Source organism: Frieseomelitta varia, unplaced genomic scaffold (genome assembly GCF_011392965.1).
Source record: "Frieseomelitta varia isolate USP_RPSP 00005682 unplaced genomic scaffold, Fvar_1.2 scaffold_290, whole genome shotgun sequence".
Taxonomy (NCBI): domain Eukaryota; kingdom Metazoa; phylum Arthropoda; class Insecta; order Hymenoptera; family Apidae; genus Frieseomelitta; species Frieseomelitta varia.
The window spans coordinates 42,905-67,965 of record NW_025110024.1 but is presented as its reverse complement, the minus strand read 5'-3'; the positions used below and the strand labels follow the sequence as shown (position 1 = coordinate 67,965).

At 35.1% G+C, this 25,061-nt stretch overlaps 2 protein-coding genes across 5 annotated transcripts in view; one reads left to right on the top strand and one right to left on the bottom strand.

Annotated features, from left to right (window-relative positions):
• LOC122529506 (sodium- and chloride-dependent glycine transporter 2-like) overlaps positions 1–7,358 on the bottom strand; it is a 28,094-nt gene extending 20,736 nt beyond the window's left edge. For 3 of the 4 annotated variants that reach the window (XM_043655703.1, XM_043655705.1, XM_043655702.1), the window contains exons 1-4: positions 7,220–7,358; positions 5,558–5,726; positions 3,377–3,655; positions 293–497 (exon numbers count right to left, since the gene is read on the bottom strand). In XM_043655703.1, coding sequence (XP_043511638.1) covers positions 293–497; positions 3,377–3,655; positions 5,558–5,726; positions 7,220–7,246 — 680 coding nt within the window. In that variant the 5' untranslated portion in view covers positions 7,247–7,358. The remainder of the gene's footprint in view (positions 1–292; positions 498–3,376; positions 3,656–5,557; positions 5,727–7,219) is intronic. The other variant, XM_043655704.1, reaches the window with a different exon arrangement.
• A 16,822-nt stretch (positions 7,359–24,180) lies between these two features.
• On the top strand, positions 24,181–24,953 carry LOC122529504 (trafficking protein particle complex subunit 1). The gene is made up of 3 exons (XM_043655699.1): positions 24,181–24,341; positions 24,475–24,684; positions 24,771–24,953. The coding sequence occupies exons 1-3, from the start codon at positions 24,243–24,245 to the stop codon at positions 24,897–24,899; spliced, it is 438 nt and encodes a 145-aa protein (XP_043511634.1). The 5' UTR covers positions 24,181–24,242; the 3' UTR covers positions 24,900–24,953.
• The last annotated feature ends 108 nt before the right edge of the window (positions 24,954–25,061 follow it).

Here is a 25,061-nt window from a genome sequence, read left to right as displayed (position 1 = left end):
TCTATTACAATGTGCATTTCTTGTTGCCGTGCTAGCTAAAATTTCAAACAAGCTACTCCTCGCTACTTTCGCCGAGGCGAAATGAAACCCTAAGAAGCACAATTTTCCTCCTCCATTCTATTAAGAATCTTACGAGAATAATCTTTTCAAATTTAAATTTTCATCGAGACTGCTACAAAGCTACGGTGAAAAATAAAACTGAGATGATCGATACGGCACACTTGGGACTCCCTTGAGACCCCCATTGACAGAAAAAAAGAAAGAATATATCTCATGATATACACCGGCATACTTGAAATACTCCTCCGAGGAAAGGACGCGAGTGTAAAGTTGTCGAAGCGGTTCCGCTAGGTTATCGTCGAAACAATGCGTGACGTTGCCATCCTCGAAACCGAAGCTCCTGCAGATCCGCTGCGCTTTCATGCAAGTCTTGTTGTAAAATATCGTTTCCGGATCATCCGTTTGACACTGAATCTCTTGCAGGCCACTGTAACAATCTGTACAAGTCGGTATTACGGCCTCACGGCGCACATCCAATATCGCGTTGCCCTAGTTACGCGATAATTAGGAAACAACATCAAAGGCTTTCAAAGGCTATCGCTGATTGAAACGAAATAGCCTGTCGTTTACAGAATACGACGCGTCGTACAGTTGACAACATGTATGGTTCGATATTACAGGCGATAGATATGCATATACATGTATGAACGTAATATATATAAAGTACTAGTATATATATATATATATGTATGTATGTGTGTGTGTATACAATACCTATATCTATACTAGTACTTTGTTACGATCGTCGAGAGACCGCCACTACGCTAATGCTTTATTGTTCAACCCTATATTTATTAGAGGGACACTTCGTTCGACGAGGGATTTCCTGTTTCCCGTAAGCGTTCCGTTACGAGGGCACGCGCGCTCTTGTTTTAAGGGCACACGCGTAAGGTGGTATGAATAAGCCGGTGAAGAGGTTTGTTTGTCAAAGCTTAGAAAAATCGTTCGAACGAGCGTTCTTAACTCGTTGAAGGGGAGGAAGCTTTTGCGAGAGCTTCGTCGCCTACTTGTGAAACGCGGTTTCGTAAGTCTAATTGGACCGTGCCTTCAGAATTGATTCGTACGAGCTCTGGTAGGAACGTTCAATGACGATAATAAACTACGTAAATATCGTTCACTTGCAATAAAATTACATATATGATAGAACTATTTTAGAACTGTTCAAGTTATTTTCTCTTCCCTTTTCTTTTCTTTACGTTTCCTTTTTAGGCTTTCGAGGTACTGCTTTGTACGAGTACTTATTATTTTACGATAAAAACCGTGTCTAATTGTTCGTATCAATTACGTACGAGACAAAACGCTTGCATCTAGGTTAATGCACTTCGTGTGGGAAGGGTTGACTCGCAGCGAGCAAATGCACGCCTCACAGAGAAAATGTAGTGGCTCGCCCCCGCTATCAATTTCTGGTAGGCTTTAGAGGTATCTGTATGTATAATGTATGAGTTATAAGAAGCTAAAAATTACAGCTACCGTGCCGTTTAATCGCCGTAATTTAATCGAATTTACTCGCCATATGGATAGTTAAACGTTGAAAAACTTGTTCTCGTTAATTTGAAATTTTAACTCGACTTATCTGACCAGACGCTGTATATATACATATATATTCGTGTCTGTTAAGTCTCATTCCTGTAATTCTTTCATAAAACTATTCCAATATCAGTTGGTAATTTAACTAACGGCTATCCAACACAGATATATCGTACTTATCGCCGGTTCGTGATATATCACTGGATAGCAGGTTACGAAACCCACAATCATCTTTATCGTAATGGCTTCCAGTGATCGTACAGTATATTATGCATGCTTCATCCATGTCACTTATCCTTTTTGAACCTTCTATCCTTGTTACAACTACAAACTGATTCTTTATAACCTTACGTCTTCGAATTAGAAAATTTTGGACGTTTTGAAATTAACAGGCATGATTTTATATAATAGTAAAATTTATTAAACTACGTATAAATAGAACACTTTATTAATCAATAAATTTTACTATTACACGTATATAATTTTACCATGAGTATATATAAGTGTCTCTTATATTATTAATAATATGTACGGATGTGTCTCTTATATTCTTGTCTACGTATATTTTCTTAATTATTGTTTTTAAAGAATGATCGTTGCACTTTTTTTTTCTTTTTTTGACTGTTGTCCCTAAAAATGATTCGCGCGTATTTGTACGATACACTTGCAACAAGTTATTTATAATTAGATATAATTATAAGAATTGGATTTTTTTTATTGATTGTCTAAATTCACATTTATCATGTTTTCGCATGTTTCCTCCCAATCTAATGAAATTTTTTTTTCTTCACTAACAGTGATTCATAAAGTATCTTATACACATTTCATGGCATTGCAAAGCAGCAAAAAAATATTTAATTTCGCTTCGTCTCTGTTTTTGCAATTTGAATCAATCGCGAAATTTCCTGTTGATACTTTCGATTAGTCAAATCATTGAATAACATTCCAACAGAGTTGAAAGTTGACTTCGTTAACCTGCCCAAACCGAGAAGTCCCAGAAATTCTCTTTTATAATTAGTAAAACTGAGAAAAATCGTGGCGTTTCGTTTTAATTGAAATTTCAAGAATGTCCATATTATTTTGTATTTGTAAGCAAACCACTCTATCGAGAAAATTGTAATTATTAGACTGCGGATTTTTCGTTGGAAAACGCGAAATTGCACAGATATGCATATATAAAACATCCGAAGTATAATATCTTCTGTAACATTTATTACATTTAGGACAATTTACTTTTCTATACTTTGTGTAGACGTTGAATCTTATATGTATAGACATTGAATCTTGTACAAATAAAAATTCATACGTACTTTTCATATTTTCAATAATCTTTATAAAGATCCGCAGCCTAGTAATTACACGACGCTGATGCGAAAGCGTTTGCTACTTATGTACATACGTATAATGTAATATACGTATATGTATTCGTAAATTGCCAAGAATACAATGAATAGAAGAAACATAAAGCAGCGTGGAACGACGTCAAGGGAAAAGAAGAATATTTTCCCCCGTGTTATGCGCTTCCGTTCTGCGAGAGTGGAGAAATTGAATTTCGAAGAAACGAGCCGTTCGTCATTCGATCGTTTAAAACGGTTCTACGACCTCCTCGGGCTTTACGGGCAACGATAAAATACGCGTGTGGCACTGTTACGTTACGTTACACTAAATAACAAGTTGAACCCGCGTCGTTCGTACAGATCGGTACGTTTTCTAAAATTTACAAGTGGAGAGGGGAAAGAGAGCAGATGAGAGAGCCGATGGTCATTTGTTATTTTATCAGCGTACTCACCGTTCGTGTTGAAATCGTTGTCACAGTAGGCCCAACCGAGCTTCGGCACGAACGAGACGAACGTATAGAAAAGTGTCCAGGCCACGATTACCATGTAATAGACCATAACGAGTAAAATGACGACGAGGGTGCAGTAACCGAGGCCCTCGAGTGCCGGCGCCATACGTGTGAACGCTTCGTTAGGACCGAGTCCGGAATACTGTCCGATAGCCAGCTCCAAGAAAAATATCGGCAATCCCATGGTTAACAGCATTAGAACAAATGGAATTAAAAAGGCACCTAGAAAACAAAGCAACGACTAGATCGTACGCTATAACGTATTAATAAAATGATCAACCCTCGTCTATCCCTTATTTTTTCAGCGTGGTTCGTCTTTTGGTGCGAAATTGACACAATAGTAACGAGATTATTATAGCGAAGAGATAGTTAGATTCTTTTATTAACGATAAACAGATCAAATTTCTGTTGAATTATGCACGAAACGCAGAAAATTTCGTGTCTTGATTTCGTCTAACGTTATGTTTGTTTGTTTTGTTGATTTTCCTTTCTTTTATCATTATGTTCAGAATTATAAATATGTGTGGTCTGTCGAGAAATTTGAGTAACGCATATTATTTGCAACTCTGACGTCATATTTTGTTGTTAAAAATGTCAAATATATACACTGGAAAGGTATTAGAAAAATTTTGGAAAAAATAGAGTTTCACCTTCCCATTTGCAGTGTCCTCCGTACTGCGAAATGATTTTATAAGAAAAATGAGTCAAATTGAGACAGAGTACGAGAATCGGGGTCGATAAGTATACATTTATATTCATTCCATTTAATTTCAATTCCTTTACTCCTAGTTATGGAAATATAAACTCGCATAAAAATTCACGGTCCACTCGCAAGTATTACGACACTTGAGAAAAATAAAGCGAGAGAGAAATGACGGTCTTAACCTATGTATTATGATGTATTATAATGTATAATATTAACACGCATTATAATGTATAAATAATCTATGTACTATAATGTATAATATATATATATAACATGTATTATAATACATAGGTTCTAACAAACGCGTGTATTATAAATAGACAGTCAATAAATACCGAGGAACAACATCGAACAAAAACCGAAAAATCTCAAAAGACCAGTCATCTTGTTCCAAAAGGAGGTCAAAGAGAATACCACAGTATCAAGAGGGACGGAACGAGCATTAACGAAAATTATCTGCTCGACTTGGGAAAGCTATTTCTTGACCTCGATTCGTGTTTGTGCTCGGTTCGTGGCGGGACATAGCCAGAAAAGTCCAGAAGAGGTGAATAGGTCGAGTCGATTTGTCATGCACGTCGAACGGACACTAATTAAAAGTTATCGGACTTGCGAGTCTGATTAACGCGACGAAACATCGCGTTACAGTTGGGAAAGGTTAAAAACGGCCAGCCACTATTCTCTCTTTGGTCGTCTTTCATTAGAGGCGGCCGCACCGCGCGCCGGCCAGGGAACAATGAAGAGCTGAAGCCACGTAAACAGAAAAGAACAAAACGATGAGAGTGGAAGTAAAATAGAATAATTAAAAGCCAAGTGTTCGGGATACGCAGGCGGGCTCTACCTTTCTGTCCCTCTCTCTCTCCCTCTCTCGTTCTCTTTCTCTCTCGGTATTTCGCAAATAAACCCCGGTGAAAGAGGGGGCGGCTGTATCAACAGGCACAACCGCACACGCAGCCAGGAAAGATTTATTAAATTTCCCGAACGCTCGGTCACGAGCTGCCAAACTACGCTTAATTATTCGAATTAGTCGCTTCGTCACGTCGACCACGCACGTACGCGCCATGTCGCGCATCTGCTCATCCGCCTACCGCATTTCTCTCTTTCTCTGTTCCTCCTCTTCCCCGTTTTACCTTTAGGTTTTTCCTTTACCCTCTTTCTCTCTCTCTCTCTCTCTCTCTCTCCGTCGCTTTCTCTCTGCGCCTCTTCCTTCCTTTTACAAAAACGACCGCGCGCACGAGGATAAATCATTCCGCGTAATCCGGTAGTTCGTTTGCTAGCCAGTGACCGTCTGTTTAGCGAGCACTGGCTAGACGTTTTTCTCGTCTATGGAAAAACGTCGTGCGCACGTATCCACGTAGGTACGTACGCCGCACGATCCACGCACAGCCGCCCTTCACAACGTACAACACACGTATACGTACCACCGCCATTACGATATACAAGGTAAGGGAAACGCCAAACATTGCCAATGCCAACGGCATACCCGATGCAGGATAGAACAAACTCGATGGGATTGGCCCAGCTACCACGTTCGGGATCCTGAGCTAGCTCCACCAGGGCACCACCGACTCCCAGGGAAACCCTTTTCGTCTGCCAATAACACGGGTTACGTTATATTTGCATCATATAAATCATGTCCTCGCCGGAGGACAGAAGAGGACAACCCGAGCCTCGGTTGTGGCCGGCAGGAAGGACGAGTGGAAAGAGGGGAGAGACAAAAAAACTGAGAGCAGCCAAACAACAACCGGAGAAAAGCTTCGATATCGAACCGCGGAATCAAGAACCTGGGGTTAGTCGAGCGGGGTAAGGACCGGCCTGTAAAATGTGGAACGCCAGACGAAAGATAGGAGAATGCGAGAGACGATACACACACACACGCACGCACACACACGTACACACACGCACGCACAGACTCGGGCAAAGGGTAATGCAGGAAAGTGGAAAGGCAGGAAAACCTGCCACTGGAGGACCGCCCAAGGTATTTACGTAACGAGATTAGGGAGAACGCTCGAATCGAGTGAATTTATCTGTAAAGTCTAACGGCACGAGCATCGGTAGTTTAATCTACTCGCGCCGTAAGCCACCGACAGATAAGATCCGACGAAAGGCTGTTCTTTTCCGCGCGCGGTCGATCCCATTGTTTTGTCGGCGCATCGAGACGCACGCGAACTCGATTATTCCCTCTCCACCGAACGGGAGCGGGAGGCTTCGGGTCGCGCGGACAGATCGTCGCGTCGAAACAATATTTTTTTCAAACTCTACGTGTACTTAAAAAGTGGCACGAAAGACCTCGTAGCTTCTTCGTGTACGATCTACGCGAATTCCACAAAATCGACGACGATTCTACTGTTCTTTGGACAGCTATAACTATAACGCGTACAGTACCGGTCGGAAGTTTGTGTATCGCTTTGTATTTTCGTGTATGTTGGTACGTGTTTATCTTTCGACTGCGTCATGCAACGACAAATGTATTCATTTCTTACGTGCAATGTGCAAATAGAAAAATATCACGAGATACTGATGTTGGGTATTCCAATTTGAATCGACTTTGGTCAATTGATATTTTACAACAATACAATTACAATTGTGATGTTTACATTTACAAGAAACTACTCCAAAATTATTTTCAACGATCATTTATATCGAGATGATTAAGCTCGATCGATCAACACCTTTATCGATACATATTTTGGAATTTTTATGTTCTAGAGTTGTTGCAACAGTGACAAATGCCTCTGTAACTCACTGCACGTATATGTATATATATATATACAAAACGTGTAGCTAAACTTTCGACCGGTAACGCAAGTACGTTAATAACTTCCCACTCGTTTATCATCGAGTTATCACTTTCACAATCCGAACGATCTTCCCGAATGACGAAACACGCTTACGTGCATGCACGTTCGTTCGATTGCACCTTAATCTCAGCGGGAGAAATAGAATTTCACTCGAGCGAAATCTCTATATCGCGGACATTTTCGTCTGACGCAGCCCCATTGTCTGGCGAGGAACGAGTTTTTCACTTTTCCCGTCGCTTCGAGATTCGTTTCTTTCGCGAGCTTTTTCTCGCGTACGCTCACCTTTGGTGTCCTCTCCTTAGCCTGCATCGCAACGGTCGTACGAAAGTCTGGTCTCTAATTACTCGGAGACGATGTCACGGCTGCCGGGTCGTCTTCGACACCGCGATTGCGATCGTCTGACACAGACTCGCGCCGACTAGTGAACTATATACTATAACGTCAGATATCGAGATAATCGGCCAAAGCTATTATCGAGAGGCGGGTTCCGGTTCTATCTCATAACTTCGTGGCCGCAAATAAAACGTCTCGGGTCTCACGAGACGACATCGGCGAGCAGCCAAACGTCGTGTCGGTCGCGCGACCGGTGAAATACCCTCGCCTTTTACCTCGATCTCGCATGAGATTCGGCGTACGATGGAAACTGGAGGTCGAAGGTCGACTAGGCTCGAAACATTTCGTTTATCGCCGAGTTGAAACCGATTCTATAAGTATTTCCAAGCACACGCAAACCTAAGCAACTTGATCTGACAATTTACGAAACGAATAATTGAAGAATAATCGACACTATATTTTTTGATTCATTTGGAATCCGTGAGCGTTGCTACTTTTAGCTCGACGAAGTGTGTTTCTGTTTTTCTACGTGTGAAATTTTCAAATGCCTCTGGTCGATCGTCATGTGTGCACACGTGTGAGAATCGACAAGAAAGGAATCGAGTAATGTGTAATACGAATACATTCATATGTATGCATTTATTGCTTGTATAAAATGAATTCATTCATTTCTTTACATTCGTGTGTTCGTTTGTTGCTTGTAATGAATATAAAATTAATATAATCAACGAAATAATGGTAATTTTGAGTAGCATTCGAAACAGAACTTGTAGATGCTTTTCTGAAACCTGTAGGTACTCGTTCTAGGATTCGAAATTTATCTGTATGAGATGAATATATGTATATGATTTTCATTGATATGATTATAATATGAATAAATTCGTATATATATATTCATTTATTGTTTGTATAATATAAAATAAATTCATTCATTTTTTTTATATTCATTTTTTTATATTTATTGCTTATATATAAATGAATATATTCATGTACATGTATAAATTAATCAATCACTTTAAACACTGTTATTTTTGACTAACATTCAAAACTCACGAGACGAAACTTGTAGAATAGGTTTCAGAAACTTGTAAATACTCATTCTAGGGTCCGAAGCTTGTTTGTATGAATATATTAATTTATATATGTAAAGACAAATATCATAATAATAATATAATATTTATATTTACATTGTAAATTTAATATGAAGTTTATGGCCTGTACAAAATGAATTCATTCATTTCTTTACATTCATTCATTGTTTGTACAAAACATTGTACACACATTCATTTATTGCTTGTATAAATTAATGAAAATATAATGATTGAAACACTGGTACTTTCGAGCAGCATTCGAAACGAAGTTGGCCTGAACTCGAGTTCGTAAGTATGTATTATACGTACACGATTCGATCCCATCCCTAAAACGAACCGCGCGAAGCTACACGTACAAACGGCAGTGTTTAAGAGTATTCGACGTCCGGTCGCTCGCCTATTTTGCGGATTTCTGTTTAAATATCGATATGTCAAGCGGCACGGAAGTTATTCAGCGATATGGGAACAATCGTCGACAAGCATCGGACTGAGCATTGTATGATAAAAGCCTGACGGAAATATTTGGACAGTTCTGTTCGCAGCGATACCGATCGATTTATCGCTGATAAAGCAGCCTAGTCCCCGCACCACGTACGAATCTGATCGTAGTCTTTGCATTTTTGTTTCGGTTTACGCCTGCTGTTTATTAAACCGTTTCGTTAATCTGCCGCTTTTAAAGTGGCACGCTTGAATATCAATTGGTATTTTGAAGGTGATGTAACGCAACGGAATCGGAAATTACAGAGATTATAAAAATTGGAAAGAGCTTGTAAAAAAAAAAAAAAAATGTAAAAAACGTGAAAAATGTAAAAAAGCTTGTAAAAAAAAAATTAACTTGAAAAATGTTATTCAAAAGGCGAGAAGTGCAATCTCATTGGAGTGAAATGTTACTGTGAAATTGATCAAAAATTGATAATCGATCGTTGCCTCGAGTGTAAGCCTTTTATAAAAGAAATATATCCCATCAGTTTGCAAGCGTTGCAATTGCATTTAGTGAGGATTGAGAGAAAAATCGTGATATTGCGAATTTGTCATATGTTTTCAACATTTTGTCGTGAGTCATTAATTTATCGCGGCTGGTTAGATCATACTTGAAGTAAGGTAAAATATTTTAGTTTCTTGACTTGGAACAAATGAAACAGAATCAGCTTGTTATTTTCAACAGAACAATATAACACGTCCAATCAAACTTGTACATATATAAAAGCAATGAAAATTTTCAGGATATTGTAGTGAAATTCCTTTGCTGCAACATATAGGATTCTTTGCTTTTAATTCAATAGTGATTGAAAGATTTCTTTAAAATACGAAATATGCGAGTTTACACTATATTGTATACGCGTATTCTCTCACAAATCGCAGCACTTTATTTTTTAATGTTTTTATCATACTCGGAAACACGATATACCGTCGTTGCGAAAATTACAATCCCTACAAAATATCTTGTCCTTTTTTCATTATCTAGTTCTCGCAAAACAAACCACTATAAATTATCGTTGAACAGAAGCACAGATAAATTTTTTACTCAAGCAATAACAAGGTACATTAATTACCGAGTCGAATGAAACTGGAATGCTATTGTTACAAAGATTACAAGAAGATTACTTGACCAAGAGTTTTCACAAATGTTCCATACAGTTGAAAATCGTAATGGCCAATCTCATATAATTGCCATCTCTAATTTAATTTAATGGGCACTGACAGTTAATTTTACTTCGTGTAATGAAAATCTAATACGAGCTTTATCGAAGAAGCGATTTAGGAAATTCGACAGGGCGACGAAATTGAATTGAAAACGAATAATCTTCAATCAAATTGGTAAAATTAAATTCAAGCATTGTATTTTATATTCTGCTGATTTTCCTATATCTCATCTCATGTTCTTCGTATGAAAGAGATAACAACCTCAAAAATACATCACAATAAAAAATTTCGAGGAATAATGTCTAATCCGGATCATTGTCACGATTATATCAGTGATAACTATTGATCACCAGACAAACGTTACAATTTAAGATGTATCAAAATTAAACAATTCGCAAATACATATAATCGAGGCCTTCTTTGTTTAATACCTGCTTCTAAATCGATCACTACAATGACAGCTATTAAGTATATTTCTCGATAAAGTAATTGCAATCGTGCGTACAAACATTTAATTTGAAAATGTATTAACATCGAAGGAGAGAATAAATATTTTGTTGATGTGTAATCGAAATTCAAAATGTCCAATTTTGTGTCAGGTGAAGTACGCATGAAACGTAAATTTCATAAAATATTTTATGCCGGCACGATATCAGACATATTTAGTATAACACGATATCATTTAACTTCCACTTGAATTAAATCATTGAGATCTATCAATATTTACATATGTCTGTATATTAACGAAGCACTCGGTCTTTAATTCAATCACGATTGTATTTTAAAGGAAGATTATCTGCAAATTAATTGCAAACACGTTAAATTTACTTTGTGTTCGTTTAGTACATATGAATATTTGAAGTATGTGTAAGAAATCATTAATCCTGTAAATTAATTTGCTGCGAGAAAGAAATGCTTAACCACGGACATACATGAATTGTAGAAAAATAGAAAGTCAAATAATTTAGTGAAAAGTTGTAGCGCTGGTTACTTAAATTTTTCAAAGTTTTCCCAAAAATAATATCTTTTTAATATCTTTTCGATAAATCACTGGTAAATGCATCGTTTAATAAAGACTTTGACTTCAAACTACGAAGCAAGGTATTGAAAACTAATCTCTTTCTCGTCATTTATTGGAAATTTCTTATTCGTCGATTATTGGAGAATTTCTAATATGAACTAGTGAACGAGACTTCTATTCAATCAAAAATAGAGAAAAACATAGAAGCGAAGCAATTTATAATTATATATCTGATATATATTTTCCCATGTTGAACGAATCGATTTGAAATTTAAACGCGAAATTAGTAATCAGTCACATCTCCCACAATAATTCACAAAAATTCACCCATTTTTTTCCAATAACCGCGCGAACAAACAATCTCTTGATTAACTGGGACGCGACAGCTCGATCTCACGTGGCCGCGATTTCAAAAGCGTAATAATAATAGTTTGCGGATGATTTCCCAGACGATTTACGATTGACGGCAGCTCGTTGTGGTAGTTGTTTGAAATTTCCAAAAGTTAAATTCCGAGATGAAAGAACACCAAGAAGGAAAAACCAACGTGCTATTTTTATTAGTGGCAGAAAGAGACAAAAAAAAGAGCTTTATATAGGATGGACCAAAAATCACTTTCTACTAAAAGAGAGCATAAATTTGCGAACGCTCTGGCGGTCATCTTTCAACATTTGAAAGAAATCATTTTTAAAATTATAGTGAAGAGATCATGTTTGCTTAAATTTCTCTTAAATTTAATTTAAAATTAATAGAATTAGCTTTCTTTTATATTTTGATGTTTTATTTGAAAAAAATAGATGGGAAGAAACTTTTGGCCCACCCTATAGCCTATACCAGGCAGAACAAATGATCTCGCTATCTCGCGAATCGTGCGCAATGGCCTCGCGAAAAAAGAGACAGGTTTTCGAATGAAGAAGACGAACAAATCTGCTCTACGAGTTAAAAGGGACGATTTGCAAACTCGCTTTGCCCGCTAACAAATACAAAACTTCTATCTACGTTTTCGTCGGTGATTGCAAAGTAAACAACAGCAGTGACTTATCGTAATCTCACCAATTATCCAGCTTTTGCATACCGTTTTATCAAAAAGTTTATTCTCGAGTATAGAAAACTGTAAAATGTTTATGAAGAAAAGCTTGTGATGCATGAATCGTCGAAGTAACGTCTAACATTTCTTTTAATTGGTGATAGAAAGAAATTTGTTTCTATTGACGTCGGCCTTTTTTAACATAATAAACAATGAACATTTCTCGGGAAATCAATAAAAATTTCACGCGACTCCTTTGCGTATAAATTTTCGTAAACGTGTCTGCATCTCAACGACGTGCATTAACAAGCAAGCAGAGTCTTATTTTTCAGTGTGATATAAAAAATTATTTCATGTCATAAAGTTAAACAGGAGAATGCTCTTCGCCACTCGGTTAATGAAACAGTTAATGTAACCGCAGTTTGTCATCGTGTAACATCGTGCATTCTCTCACTTAACCCTAGAGAAAAAGAAAAACAAGGGAAAAAGTATCTCAACCGAGTGAGAACAAAACACGTAATCCTGGTTTTACCAATTTTTCCTTTTTTTTTCTTTTTTTTTTCTTGGACACTCGTGAAACAGGAATTATTGAAATTATATAAATCTCAGTTACTTTCGAATACCGTATGGAGGTGAAAGGATTCGGCAGAGCTCGAATAACCCACTCGACACAGAAAGTCGTTCGACAAACAAAAGAAGATCAAGCTTCGATTCACAGTTCCGGTAATCCGGTCAAGCGATTCTTTCTCTCCGCGAAACTACTACATGTTTCAGGACACGATAAATCGGTACATCCACCAAAGAGAAAGAATAACCAAAGTGATATTCGTCGATGATAATCGTCGTCCGTACGACTGCGGCGGTGTGAAATTTCGTTCATTGGAATATATTGAGAGTGGCGTGTAGGCGAGAGTTCAGTACGGCAATCGGTTAATTTCGAAAGGGTCAATCAAAAAGGAGAAAAGCAAAAAGAACGATAAACAAACAAATAAGCGACCGAGCAATCGAGCGAGGAAGCAAACAAACAAACAAGCGAGCAAACGAACAAAAATCGAAGCTGCGTGATTGTTACTGCGATTGACAACGATGTAATAATAATATTACCGACAAAAGTGATATCTAGTACGAAGTCCTGACCTTCGTACGAAACAGTTTTGATGCTGTTTGACGAATTTTGGTCTCACGAGATCAACCCTTTTGATATCAGCGATGTGCGTGTCTGGTGCTCATATCTCATGTCGTGTCTAATCAAAGTGTGTGTCATATTGCATGTCACGAGATAAAATAAAATGCATAACAAAAAGAATGTCAGCTCTTGAATAGGTAGTTTTCTAGTTTGATGTCGATCTCGAGAAAGTTAAATGAAAAGACAAGAATGAGTTGCGAACATCCGTTACACGAAATATTCACGAGTAGTATCATAATAAGTAGATTGCAGATGTTCGTGCAATTTCCTAATTTTATGAATGCAACTGAAGATCCAAACAGAGCGCTTGATGAAAAGATAAAAATGAACTGCGACTATTGCACGAAATATTCACGAGTAGTACTATAAGTAGATTGCAAATGTTCGTGCCATTTCGTATTTTCATGAATGCAATTGAAGATCCAAGTGCGCTTGATTCCGAATATTTTATATATTTTTGCAGATTCTGTTCTTTCAAATTTCCAATAAACACGCAAACATCCGGAGCCTATTCGCGAATTGAATGCGCCACTGCAATTTAATATTCGACAGCGAACGATCGTAATAAATATGTCATTTGGTATTTTTTTTTTTTTAACGGTCTACCGTCATGAAACACAATAACGAAGCCATAAAACGTGCAAAACAATATCTTTAAAATTTACACGGACATGTGTATATAACTTTCCAGTTACGTTATAGAGGGTTAAACAACCATTGTGAAATATTCGGCTGGTAAAACACGTTTGCTCGCTTCGGGTTTTGAACCGGGCCCGGGGAACACGTGACCAATAGTTAGCGATAAATTGACCATGTTAAATCGCGTGAAATTGTGGCGAAGTCTAGCCGGTCCGGCCAAAGTTAGAATAAATGAAATTAACAGAGAAGCACTCATAATAGAAGGGACGCCATTGAATAAACTTGGTAAGCTTGTATCAGGGTCAGTATAGTAGTTCTGGATAGTAGCTCGGCCCTATAGCCACCCTACAAACTCTGTATGCGTACCATTTTAAGCTTACCGTTTCAAACGTTTGGCCAACGGGTGATTATATTACACGAGTGCGTAAACCCCTGGGCGCAGCGAACTCGACGCGAACGATGCACTCGAAAACAGTCGGTTCAACGCGCGTTGCCTACGTTTCGTTTGATTTACAGCCTAGGTCATTGTTATCGAATCATTCCAGTCACCGGCGATGCGATCGTTCGTTTTATGCGGCGATATTTTTATCGCGCGCCACGCCGATTGTATCCCCGCTGTCGAAAATGCGTAAACACGTAAGCCGTTGTTGTACCGCGTTCGACAGGTTTTTAAATAACGGCGTGTTCATATCGAACGGTTTTAACCTAATGATACAGGATACAAAAGATTCAGTTTTCACTTTCTGCGCTAATCTGCTTGAACGAGGGAAAACATCTACGCTCGGACGTTCGACGAGTTAGAAACACCAATAACATTTATCAATCAACTTTAATAATTGATGACGCGACTGCGGCATCGGATGATTTTCAAGTTTAATAATCGATGACGTGACTGCCGGTGTAGTGTGATTTTCAACTATAATGACAAATAATGTGACTGTAACGTCACATGATATTCTAACTTCAGTGATCGATGACTGTGGCGTTGCGTGACTTTGTAATTGTTGACAACATTTATAATAGATCTTAGAACCATAAAATAAATAGATGCATAAAATGGAAATTTCCGGAAGACAAGAGCAAGCAACTTGTCATTTATAACGCTCTACTTTGCAGAGTCTCGACAAGAAGGGGGACAAAAATATGGTCCAACTAATAAGGAAGATTTCTCTAACTTCAACATGTGAAATTTCAAAGTTATTATAACCAGTTACATTACAAATTATCTGTTTAAAAAGTTCAAGAATCGTGGAAGCACGTTTGTTAACCAGTTATCTCCCGATCAATTCAACGACATTCGTTTCATCTCAGTTTCACTATGATAACCACAGTGTTGTATGTTTAACCAGCGCTTATAGCTCGCAGTCCCACCGCAGTGGGCATTGTACAACCGTATATCATCCATAATTTGTTATCCTCTATTATTCTATGCTCCCGTTTACGCTGTATTTATTTGCATAGCGTCGTTCGCATAGATATTATACGGCCCTACGGTAAAGCTTTCCTCGGGCTCGGTCGACTTTACCTTTCCCTTGACTCTACTTTGGCGGTGAAAAAGCAAATGGCACACTCGACGACGCGAAGTCCGATCGAAAAAGGCAACGCTTTACGTGCTGAGCTCGGTAGTTGTCTGCCGCGATACCGTTACGTGTTAATAAAAATGCTCGAAACGATAATCGTGCCCAAGCTGCAGGAACCACGAACGCATTCTGTATTCCGCAATAAATTCGCAATAGTAACTCGAATCTCTATTTCCCTTACGAAACTGTCGCGACGCGTCAATCAATAATTAAACGAAAACAGTTCAAGCAGCTAGTTCGTTACTTCTGGCTGGCTGTTAACCGATCTTTACTACTACTGTCGTTCCGATGAGCTCAGTGGAACATAAGACGCATCTTTTGGGATTTCACGTCCTATTAACTGAAATACTTCACTTTTCTTATTTTTATCTTTGGATTTCCTAACTGGCGAAGTTATTAGAGTTGGGGAAAGACTCTTAGTAGACCACTTTTAGTAGACCCTTACTTTCTAGTAAATATCAGCTAGTAAAATCCACGTTTTGCGGAATGCAAAACCTCATAAATAAAAAATATAAGACTTCATTCGTAAAAACGAAAATTTGAACTCGCGTTTGTTTCCCTTTTTTTACTAAAGTTTAATTGGAGTATTATCAATTTCTCTGCAATTAATAACTTCTTACTCAAACGTAGCGTATAATTACATGTACTATGGTACCATTGTAAATTACGAAATCATATTACACGAAGATTTAATAGAAGCTAAAGCAGCTGTTTAAACACTTCATAGATACGCAGAAATCGATATAACACATTCTCATAATCTCCTCTTCGAATATTAATTCGTACGAAAATCATGATTTACTGTTACCAATTGATCGTTGCGTTGCAGTGCTACTTGTATACCAATGCTTTGTGAAAAAACAGTTATAAATAGGTCTTTATTTTATGATAAAGTAACGTCAATCAGACAACAAACCTCATCTGTGTCCAAACTATTTATTCTTTCTTACCCTCAAAACGTAGATAATATAGGAAACAAACATAACTTTACCTGTAAAGGTAGATTATTATAATTATGTAGTGTTCTACATTATTACATATGATCACAGGCAGAATCGTCGATAAATATCTAAATCACAGACGAGGTATATGAATAGAACTAGCATCCAATGTATTTTCGGCCAACGATATCGGGATTCCCGTTACCATTTTAATGTCACATGCTGTCGTAACGATTCAGGCAAGTTTTGTACCGCGAAAAACAAAAAATATGGACAGTGTTGCCAGATTTATTTCAAGAATTATTCATCGAATTAAACGAGGTGGTACTTCATCAATGAAGGAATATAACGATTTAAAACAGATGAAAATTGATGAAAATTGAGATGAAAAATTTAGTTCATATTTGACTGTTAACATCTATTTAAAAGTATTAGAAAAAATTTATTGAAATATGACATTTTCATGAACAACATAATTAGATATAAAGTTTTTTTATTTACAAATATGTAAATTCACAACTTAAATGAATTATCTTTATCTTGTAAACTCGATTTTATGAAAGTTTGAACTTATCAATAAAATGAGACTCATTATTACCAACTACTCTTTCGTCGTGTGCACATCGACCAAATTTAGAAGTTTGAAAAAAATTATCAACTATTCTGGATCACTGACGACCGATACATACATTAACCTTGGACAGTACAGAGGCTCATTATCAATTAAACTACCATAGTGTGCACATCGATCAAATTTTAGAAGTTTGAAAAAAAAGTATCAACAGTTCTGGATCACTGACGACTGAAATTTGTATATATTAACCTTCAGCGGTACGGAGACTCATTATCAATTAAACTTCCGTCGTGTGCACATCAACCAAAATTTAGGAGTGAGTTTTAATTAATATTTTTGAATATTGTTTGAATATTATTATTAATTGTTTAAATATTATCTAATATCTCTAATAATTTATTTGTAACAATTGTACAATAAATTCTCTTCTATACCATTTTTAAGTAGTATTTAAAATTTTTAATTAATTATTTGCAGTAATCGAGTCACTAATACATTTTTAAAAAATTTTCGTTATCTGTATCGCATCATTAACGACCGAAAGATCAGATTAATGTCAATCGATACGGAGACAAGAGCTCATTACGAATTGAATTTTTGTCGTGAGCACATCGACCAAATTTAGAAGTTTGAAAAAAATTATCAACTATTCTGGAACACTGACGACCGGTACATATATTAACCTTGGACAGTACAGAGGCTCATTATCAATTAAACTACCATAGTGTGCACATCGATCAAATTTTAGAAGTTTGAAAAAAAATTATCAACAGTTCTGGATCACTGACGACCAAAATTTGTATATATTAACCTTGAATACAAAGACCTAACCCAATTAATTGGTGTGCATACCAAAATTTAGGAGTTTTAAATAATATTTCTGAATATTCTAATTGTTTAAATATTATCTAATTTTAGTGCATTCTACGTACAACATTCTTTTGTTGATGTCACAATGATTTGTAAAACAAATTTAAGAAGATATATTTAATTACCATTAGGTAGGATCCAAGAATCATTCCTACTAAATTCCATAGTCCATGTTATTCCATCTTTCGTCCATATGCATTTGGAAGTTGATAAATCTGTAACAAACTTATTTGTTGGATTAGTAGTTTAAAAAACTTAACACAAAAGTTCCACACCACTAAAACAGTCCCGACATTTGGAAAGAAAAGCAAATGAATAGCCAGAAGGGCTAGGCTACTGAAAAGAAAACCGCGATACAATAGCCAGAAAGGCTATTAAAAAACAAGCATTTCTTACTCAACAATACAATAACCAGAAGGGCTACTATTATGTACGTTACGAGGAACAAACCATATCTTGTTTCGCAACACTAATTCACTAACACTAATTGTGAAATGAGAAATTTTCAAAATCAAACGCGAAGAGTGCTTCTTCATGTTTAAAACTCCCGAAAATAAGTTCGCGACGTTATTAATATATGCACTCATGTTTAAACATGCGCAACACTAATTGCGACGCGTCCAGAGCAACCATACTGGAGGTTGCTGATGAATGACAACTTCTGTACAACTCTTGTAGCTGCATCAGGTGATCCAGGAGCAGGAACAGCCTTCCACGAATTCAGTGGAAGAATTTGGGCATTCAATAAACGCAACGCTATTTCGTGAAACGCGATCATTCATTATCGCAACACTAAGAGAAAAAAATAGAACTGGAAATCCCGATGAAATAATGTCGCAAAACTAACTCTAATGCTAAATTCAATGAAAATTATTATTAACAACACAAAAGTGTACGAACGAAAAGCTACTTCAAATACTTTAACACTCTAAAATTAATTAAAAGCAATAATTCTATAATTTAATTCAAAATAATAGGAAGCAAGATAAATTTTATTATGTATAATTCTAAAGCAACTTTAAAAATTCACAATCGCGAAATCATAATTCGCAACTTTAAAACAAACACGATTATCATTTTTTCGCAACTCTAGTTTAACCCGATTTCTCGCAACACTAGCAAGAAGAAACGCGATTTGCCCAAAACGAAAATGAACGATGATGGAGAAGAAAAAAAAATACAACTACAAATACTAAAAGAGCACAGTGACAAAGTAGTAACGAGAATGACTTCCCATGCTATGGAATCATTTAAATGATCCAGAAGATAAGAAGCCATTTGTTGTGACCCTCTTCGTGGCAGTTTGCCGGGCCTCTTCGGCATCTAGCCACTTCTTTCTTCGAGCGCAATGCCCGCTGAAACTTACATCTAGCTCGAGTCTTTCTAATCGCAAACTAAAAAATAACTTATAAAGGTGAGATAATAATATAAATCGCAACAGCTGACCTCAATGCACGTGGACGGTCATCGATCGTAGTGATCGTTGTCCGTTCGCACGTGCGTGCTCGAGCAATACCTACATAAACGTTCGTTTCGGAACCTATTCGCGACCTATCCGCGACCGCGACCGCGATACTAAATTCGAAAAATCGAAGAGTAAAACCAGAAACAAGTGGCATGCTCCACTGTACCAATTTCACTGTCGATTTTTCAAATTAGATTTCCTGAAACAGGTTGGACACGCGAAAAGGGGACACGCGACCAGAGACTGTGCCAACCTGCCCGGCCCTACCTACTTATAATTAAACACAGGCACTCCAGAAAGTAAGCTACCTATCCTAATCAGTCGCCCTATATTTAAAAAATGGCAAAACAGGCACACCAACACACTCACACCACGATTCTCACACATACCACTCGGGCGCAGACCTAAACTAGAGAGGACGTCCCGGGACGCCTCCGACACCCGAGCTTACACACAACTTTCACACTCTAATTTACGTACCATTATCCTGAAATCGACTGACAATGGCTAGCGATCATTGCGTAAAACTTGATTAAAATACGTTTATGTTTATCTCACAAATATATGTGAGATATTAATAACTGAGCAATGATACATATAATTTCTATACAAATTACATGTGCAAGTTGACTTGGGGTCATTATAATTGATTATAATTGATAGAATCATAACAATAATGTAATTATAATGTATTTATTAGGCATTATAATAATGCCTTAAAGAATTCATAACTCTTTAAATTAGAGCATAAATATTTTAAGTATTACAATTTATAATGAATGGAACAATAGAAACGACGCAATTCCACATCCTAACCACACACACATATGCGTAAAATACGTCGTGCACGATACGCTAACACACTGCCAGTCGCTGAGAAATTTTTTATAAAATTACAAACTATGGTCATCGTGCCCAATGTCTTTCACTCACCCAAGTAGCACCTGGGCACGTGAGTGAGATCCTGACAATGAACACGGAAGGGGTTAAACCTGAAAATCCTGAACTAGAAAAATGATTGCTTTATGTAATTTGTATCTAACGAACTATTGCGTTATTTTATTTCAAATTGTAATAACTCTACTATTTCAGAAATTTTAGAAATTGCAAGAGAATAAAGACAAAGAATTGAATTTATTAAAAGAGGTATGATATCTAACAATTGATTCAAACAATCAAAATCAAACAATTGACTCCAAATTAAATATTAATAGAAACAATCTCAGACGATTTTTTCATCAAAGCACATTTTCGAAAATGCGAAAGTGTTCAAACTAGTTGCCTTGACTCAAAAATTTGTCTGTCGGGAAGTATCTTCTTGCACATAAAATTTCATACATTTTTTTGCGGAAAAAATTTTTATCTATTATATTTCAAATTCCACTGAAGTTCATAATTATAAAACTCAATTGATTGAATCATTTAATAGTATTATAAAAGGAAAGATGAAATTAAAAGTTATTAATTATTCTAATAAAATATGTCAGCAGTATCAATAATAATTGCATCTTTCATAGCTACGAAGTCGGAGGACATCCGTCTTCTCTGCTATGAAATGCTTAAATGAAGTCGTTTTAATAATAATTATTTATAAATATTTATAATTTATCTATTCATATAGATATTTTGCAAACATTTATATCGAAGATATTTTGATTTTATAAGCAATTACAATAAATGTATATATCCTAATTGTTAAAATCGCAATGTGCAAGAAGCCCTATCCTGATCTAATACATAAAAAGATCTGAAAAAATGTTACTACTCACGGGTATAAAATATACCCGCGGTCACTATGCTCATCAAAAATTCTACGTATACAACCAATCACCCGTGCAGATTTGGACCTTTTGTCCTACGGCATGATTGAGTGATCGGAGGAACATAAATGCATGCGACTCACGGGATAGATGTAAAGAATGTTATTCCTGATGCTGTACTGGAGCAGGGAAAGTTATCGTGAAAACACTCATCAAGTAGATGCCACTGGGAATCCCATGGTAAACGTGAACGCCGTGAAACATTTCTTAAAAAAACATAAACATTTTGTTTTTATAAGCACAATGTTATTTGTGAAAATTTAAATTTCAATAATAATAAGAATTGGGACTAATAATTTGAGGTGCTTTTATTTTATAATTACAATTTTATATAGTTCAATTTCAACAGAGAAAGAATTATAAAAAATAGAGTTTAAATACAACATCCTAAAGTACTTACATTTTTTTAGCTTTTGAAGCATCATAAGATTGTTGAAGAATTAGGGGAAGTGGATACTGTAGAAGATCTATAAGAAAACATTAAACAACAGAATTTATATTTTAAAAGCAAAGTAAAATTTTAAGTTGAAGATAATGAAAGATTCTTACATTCTTGGCTTTAGAGCCACTGTTGGATTTTCCCCCCAAAATACAAGAAGTTAATGCTGATGTGAAGTGTCTGTAACAAAACATCAAACATTACACTTTCTAGTTAAATTTGAAAAATTGAATAAATTGAGATACAATACAATATAAAACTACTTACAATCTTAATTTCCTGGAGAGGCCTTATCCTCTTGAGCACTGACTCTAATACCGAAAACGAGTTTTGAACAAGAAGAAATATAAAAAAGGAAAGACTACCAACGTTCGCGTTTAACAGTCGGCGAACTCACTGACTCTAACTTCGCGAATTATAATTTGAATGAATTAATTATTTAATATAACGAGAGCCATTTTGCTCAGAAAAATATTAAAATATTGCGCAACAAACACTGACTCTACTGACTGCATTGCGCGCAGTCGCAAAAATTTTCTGAAAATAAGGCTGATGACCTAAAACAAATACACAAAATTCATGAAAAATTCTTTAAAAGGAACACAATTGATGAAAAATTGTCAATATTTTAAACTGAGACATGAGAAATTTTATTGTATTACGCAAAAGATTTATTATTTTAGCCATTAAATACGTACATCTTTAATAAATTATTGTTGAATTTAGTATTGAAATCGTTAAGAATTATGCAGTACGAGTTTAAAGAATCAACAAATGAATAGAAATTGTTACAATAGAAGTAAAAGCATATTATGTATATATATAATAAAAAGGTAGTCATATTACAAGGTCACAATGTTTATTATGATTAGAATTGAAATTAAATTTTGGTATAAAATTATAAATAACTTTAAGCATAGTATGTTCTGTTTAAATGTTTGTGTGCTATTATTTCTTTAATTGTTGAAAATTATATGTAATAATTAGGTTAAATGTTACCTTGAGTTGAAGCCCAAAAGTGCATGTTTCATCTTAAAAATACACAACACAAACACAAATCTAAATTTTTACCTGAAAATTTCTGAATGACACTTTTTTCTATATGACTTTTCTGGATAACAGAAAATTTCTTCTTTAGAAACGAGGTGTGCTACCTTCCGCCATTCTTCCAGTTTAAAAATCGATCGTGAGAAATATCGATATATTCGAGAATCGTAGAAAGTATATTGCATATTTCACCGTTGTGGCGCTATAATCGCATATTTCGAGAAATGCCAACTGGGGAAAAAAAAAAAAATAATAAATTCTAGTCTAAATCAAATACACAAAATTCATGAGAAATTCTTAAAGAAAAATGAAAATATTCATACACAAGGTGAAAAGTTATCAATATTTAAAACTGAGAGATGAGAAATTTTATTATATCATGTAGTAAAATTGTTATTTAGACCACTAAATACGTACATCCTTAATAAATAATTGTTAAATTTAGTATTAGAATTACGCAATATGAGGTTAAACAATCAACAAATGAGTAGAAAATATTACAATAAAAGTGAAAGTATATTATGAATATATAATAAAAAATTAGTCATATTTCAATGTCAGAATATTTGTATTGGTTAGAATTAAAATTACATTTTGATATAAAATTATAAATAACTTTTAGCACAGTATGTTCTATTTAAATATTTATATGCTATTATTTCTCCAATTGTTAAAAATTACATGTAACGATCATTTGGTTAAATCTTACCTTGAGTTGAAGCTAAAAATGCACGTTTTATCTTAAAAAAAATATACAACACAAACACAAATCTAGTAACTATTGATTTAAATTTTTACCTGAGAATTTCTGAATGACACTTCTTTCTGAATGACTTTTCTGGATAACACTTTCTTCTTTAGAAACGAGATGTGCTACCTTCCGCCATTCTTCCCGTTAAAAAATCGATCGTGAGAAATATCGATATGTTCGAGAATCGTAGAAAGTGTATTCTGTATCTCACCGTTGGCGCTGTAATCTTTAACTAATTTAAATTCAATACGCGCGCATTTCGCACGAAATATTAACTTGGAATAAAAAATAAAACTCTGATTTAAATCAAATACCCAAAATTCACGAGAAATTCTTAAAAAAGAATGAAAATATTCATACACTAGATAAAAAATTATCGATAATAAATTTCGTGAAAATAAATTCATATAATTCAAATAATAGAACAATCAACTTGATTTTAAAAAGTGAAGTTTCCACTTTAACAATCTTGAATTTGTTTTTTTTTTTCAAAGATATTTATTTTTACATCATGCAGCAAGTGTAAAAGTAAGAATACTTTTCCTTGTGAAAATTGTAAAAATTCAAACATCTCGCCGAGGAGAAAATTTTTTATCACTGAACAATTTTTTTTCATTTAGATCAATCATGATCTTTACAGTGAGCCTTTAAAACTAGCTTACAATAATTCATTAATTTTTAACGAATTATAACAAGAAATGACCTCATATGTAAATCACTTTGTCTTAACAAATCATTTATCTCATTTATAGAAATGAATTTGTTTAAAAAATGAATGATCTTTTACCATACCGGTATTTCAGAACGTGTAATACGAAATCACACAAGATGTCATACCAGGTCTATTCTGTTCCTTGTTTGAGATAGTGACAGAAGAGTATGACAATTCACAATTTATACATATTTTCCAAAAATGGAACATTATTGTACTATGCGGAATGGAACAGGTTGAACAAATCTGGAATGACGAAAGGAGAAGTATGTATAAGTAGTTGTATTGAAACTTTTATTTTAAAATTAGAAAATATATGTAATTCCTAACCTTGGTTGTACATTTATTATTTTGAAAATTTTTTCTAAGAAATATGTTTCAAAATTGCATAAAATTTAGGAAGCAAAGTTAATGTATGGAATGTTATTTTCTATAAAATCATTTGTAAGTAAAATATCACCATTGGATCCAAAAGAAGGATTTTTGTACTATAAAACTAGTAAATATACATTACATTACTTGGAAACTCCATCTGGATTAAAATTTGTATTGAATACTGATAATGTTACACAAAATGCTAGAGAACTGTTACAACAATTATATAGAGAGGTGAGTAATTAAATGTTTTTATATTATATTATATTACAAACTTTTTTATGGGGTGCAAAAATCTTTGATACAATTACTTTTTGCAGGTATATTTAGAATATGTGGTGAAAAATCCTTTATGTCAATTAAATGAACCTATTCAAAGTGAACTGTTTAAACTAAAAGTTGATGAATTATTTAAAAAATCTCCTTTATTCTTAAGTAGATCAATATAAAGTTTAATATTGAATGTAATTTATATTTAAATATAAAAATGATTAATGATGTTATTTACTTTTTAAAATTTAATTTGATATTACATGCAATTATTTATTAAATACTAGTATTAATATGTATTAATGAAAATGCAAAAAACTAAACAAAAAAATCATAATCAT

What these genes read in the sequence shown, in the direction of transcription:
- LOC122529504 (XM_043655699.1), top strand. Translation starts at nt 24,243, where the DNA reads ATGACAATTCACAATTTATACATATTTTCCAAAAATGGAACATTATTG. An exon ending in CTGGAATGACGAAAGGAGAA is followed by an intron (nt 24,342 to 24,474) that starts GTATGTATAAGT and finishes CATAAAATTTAG; the next exon opens with GAAGCAAAGTTAATGTATGG. An exon ending in TACAACAATTATATAGAGAG is followed by an intron (nt 24,685 to 24,770) that starts GTGAGTAATTAA and finishes TACTTTTTGCAG; the next exon opens with GTATATTTAGAATATGTGGT.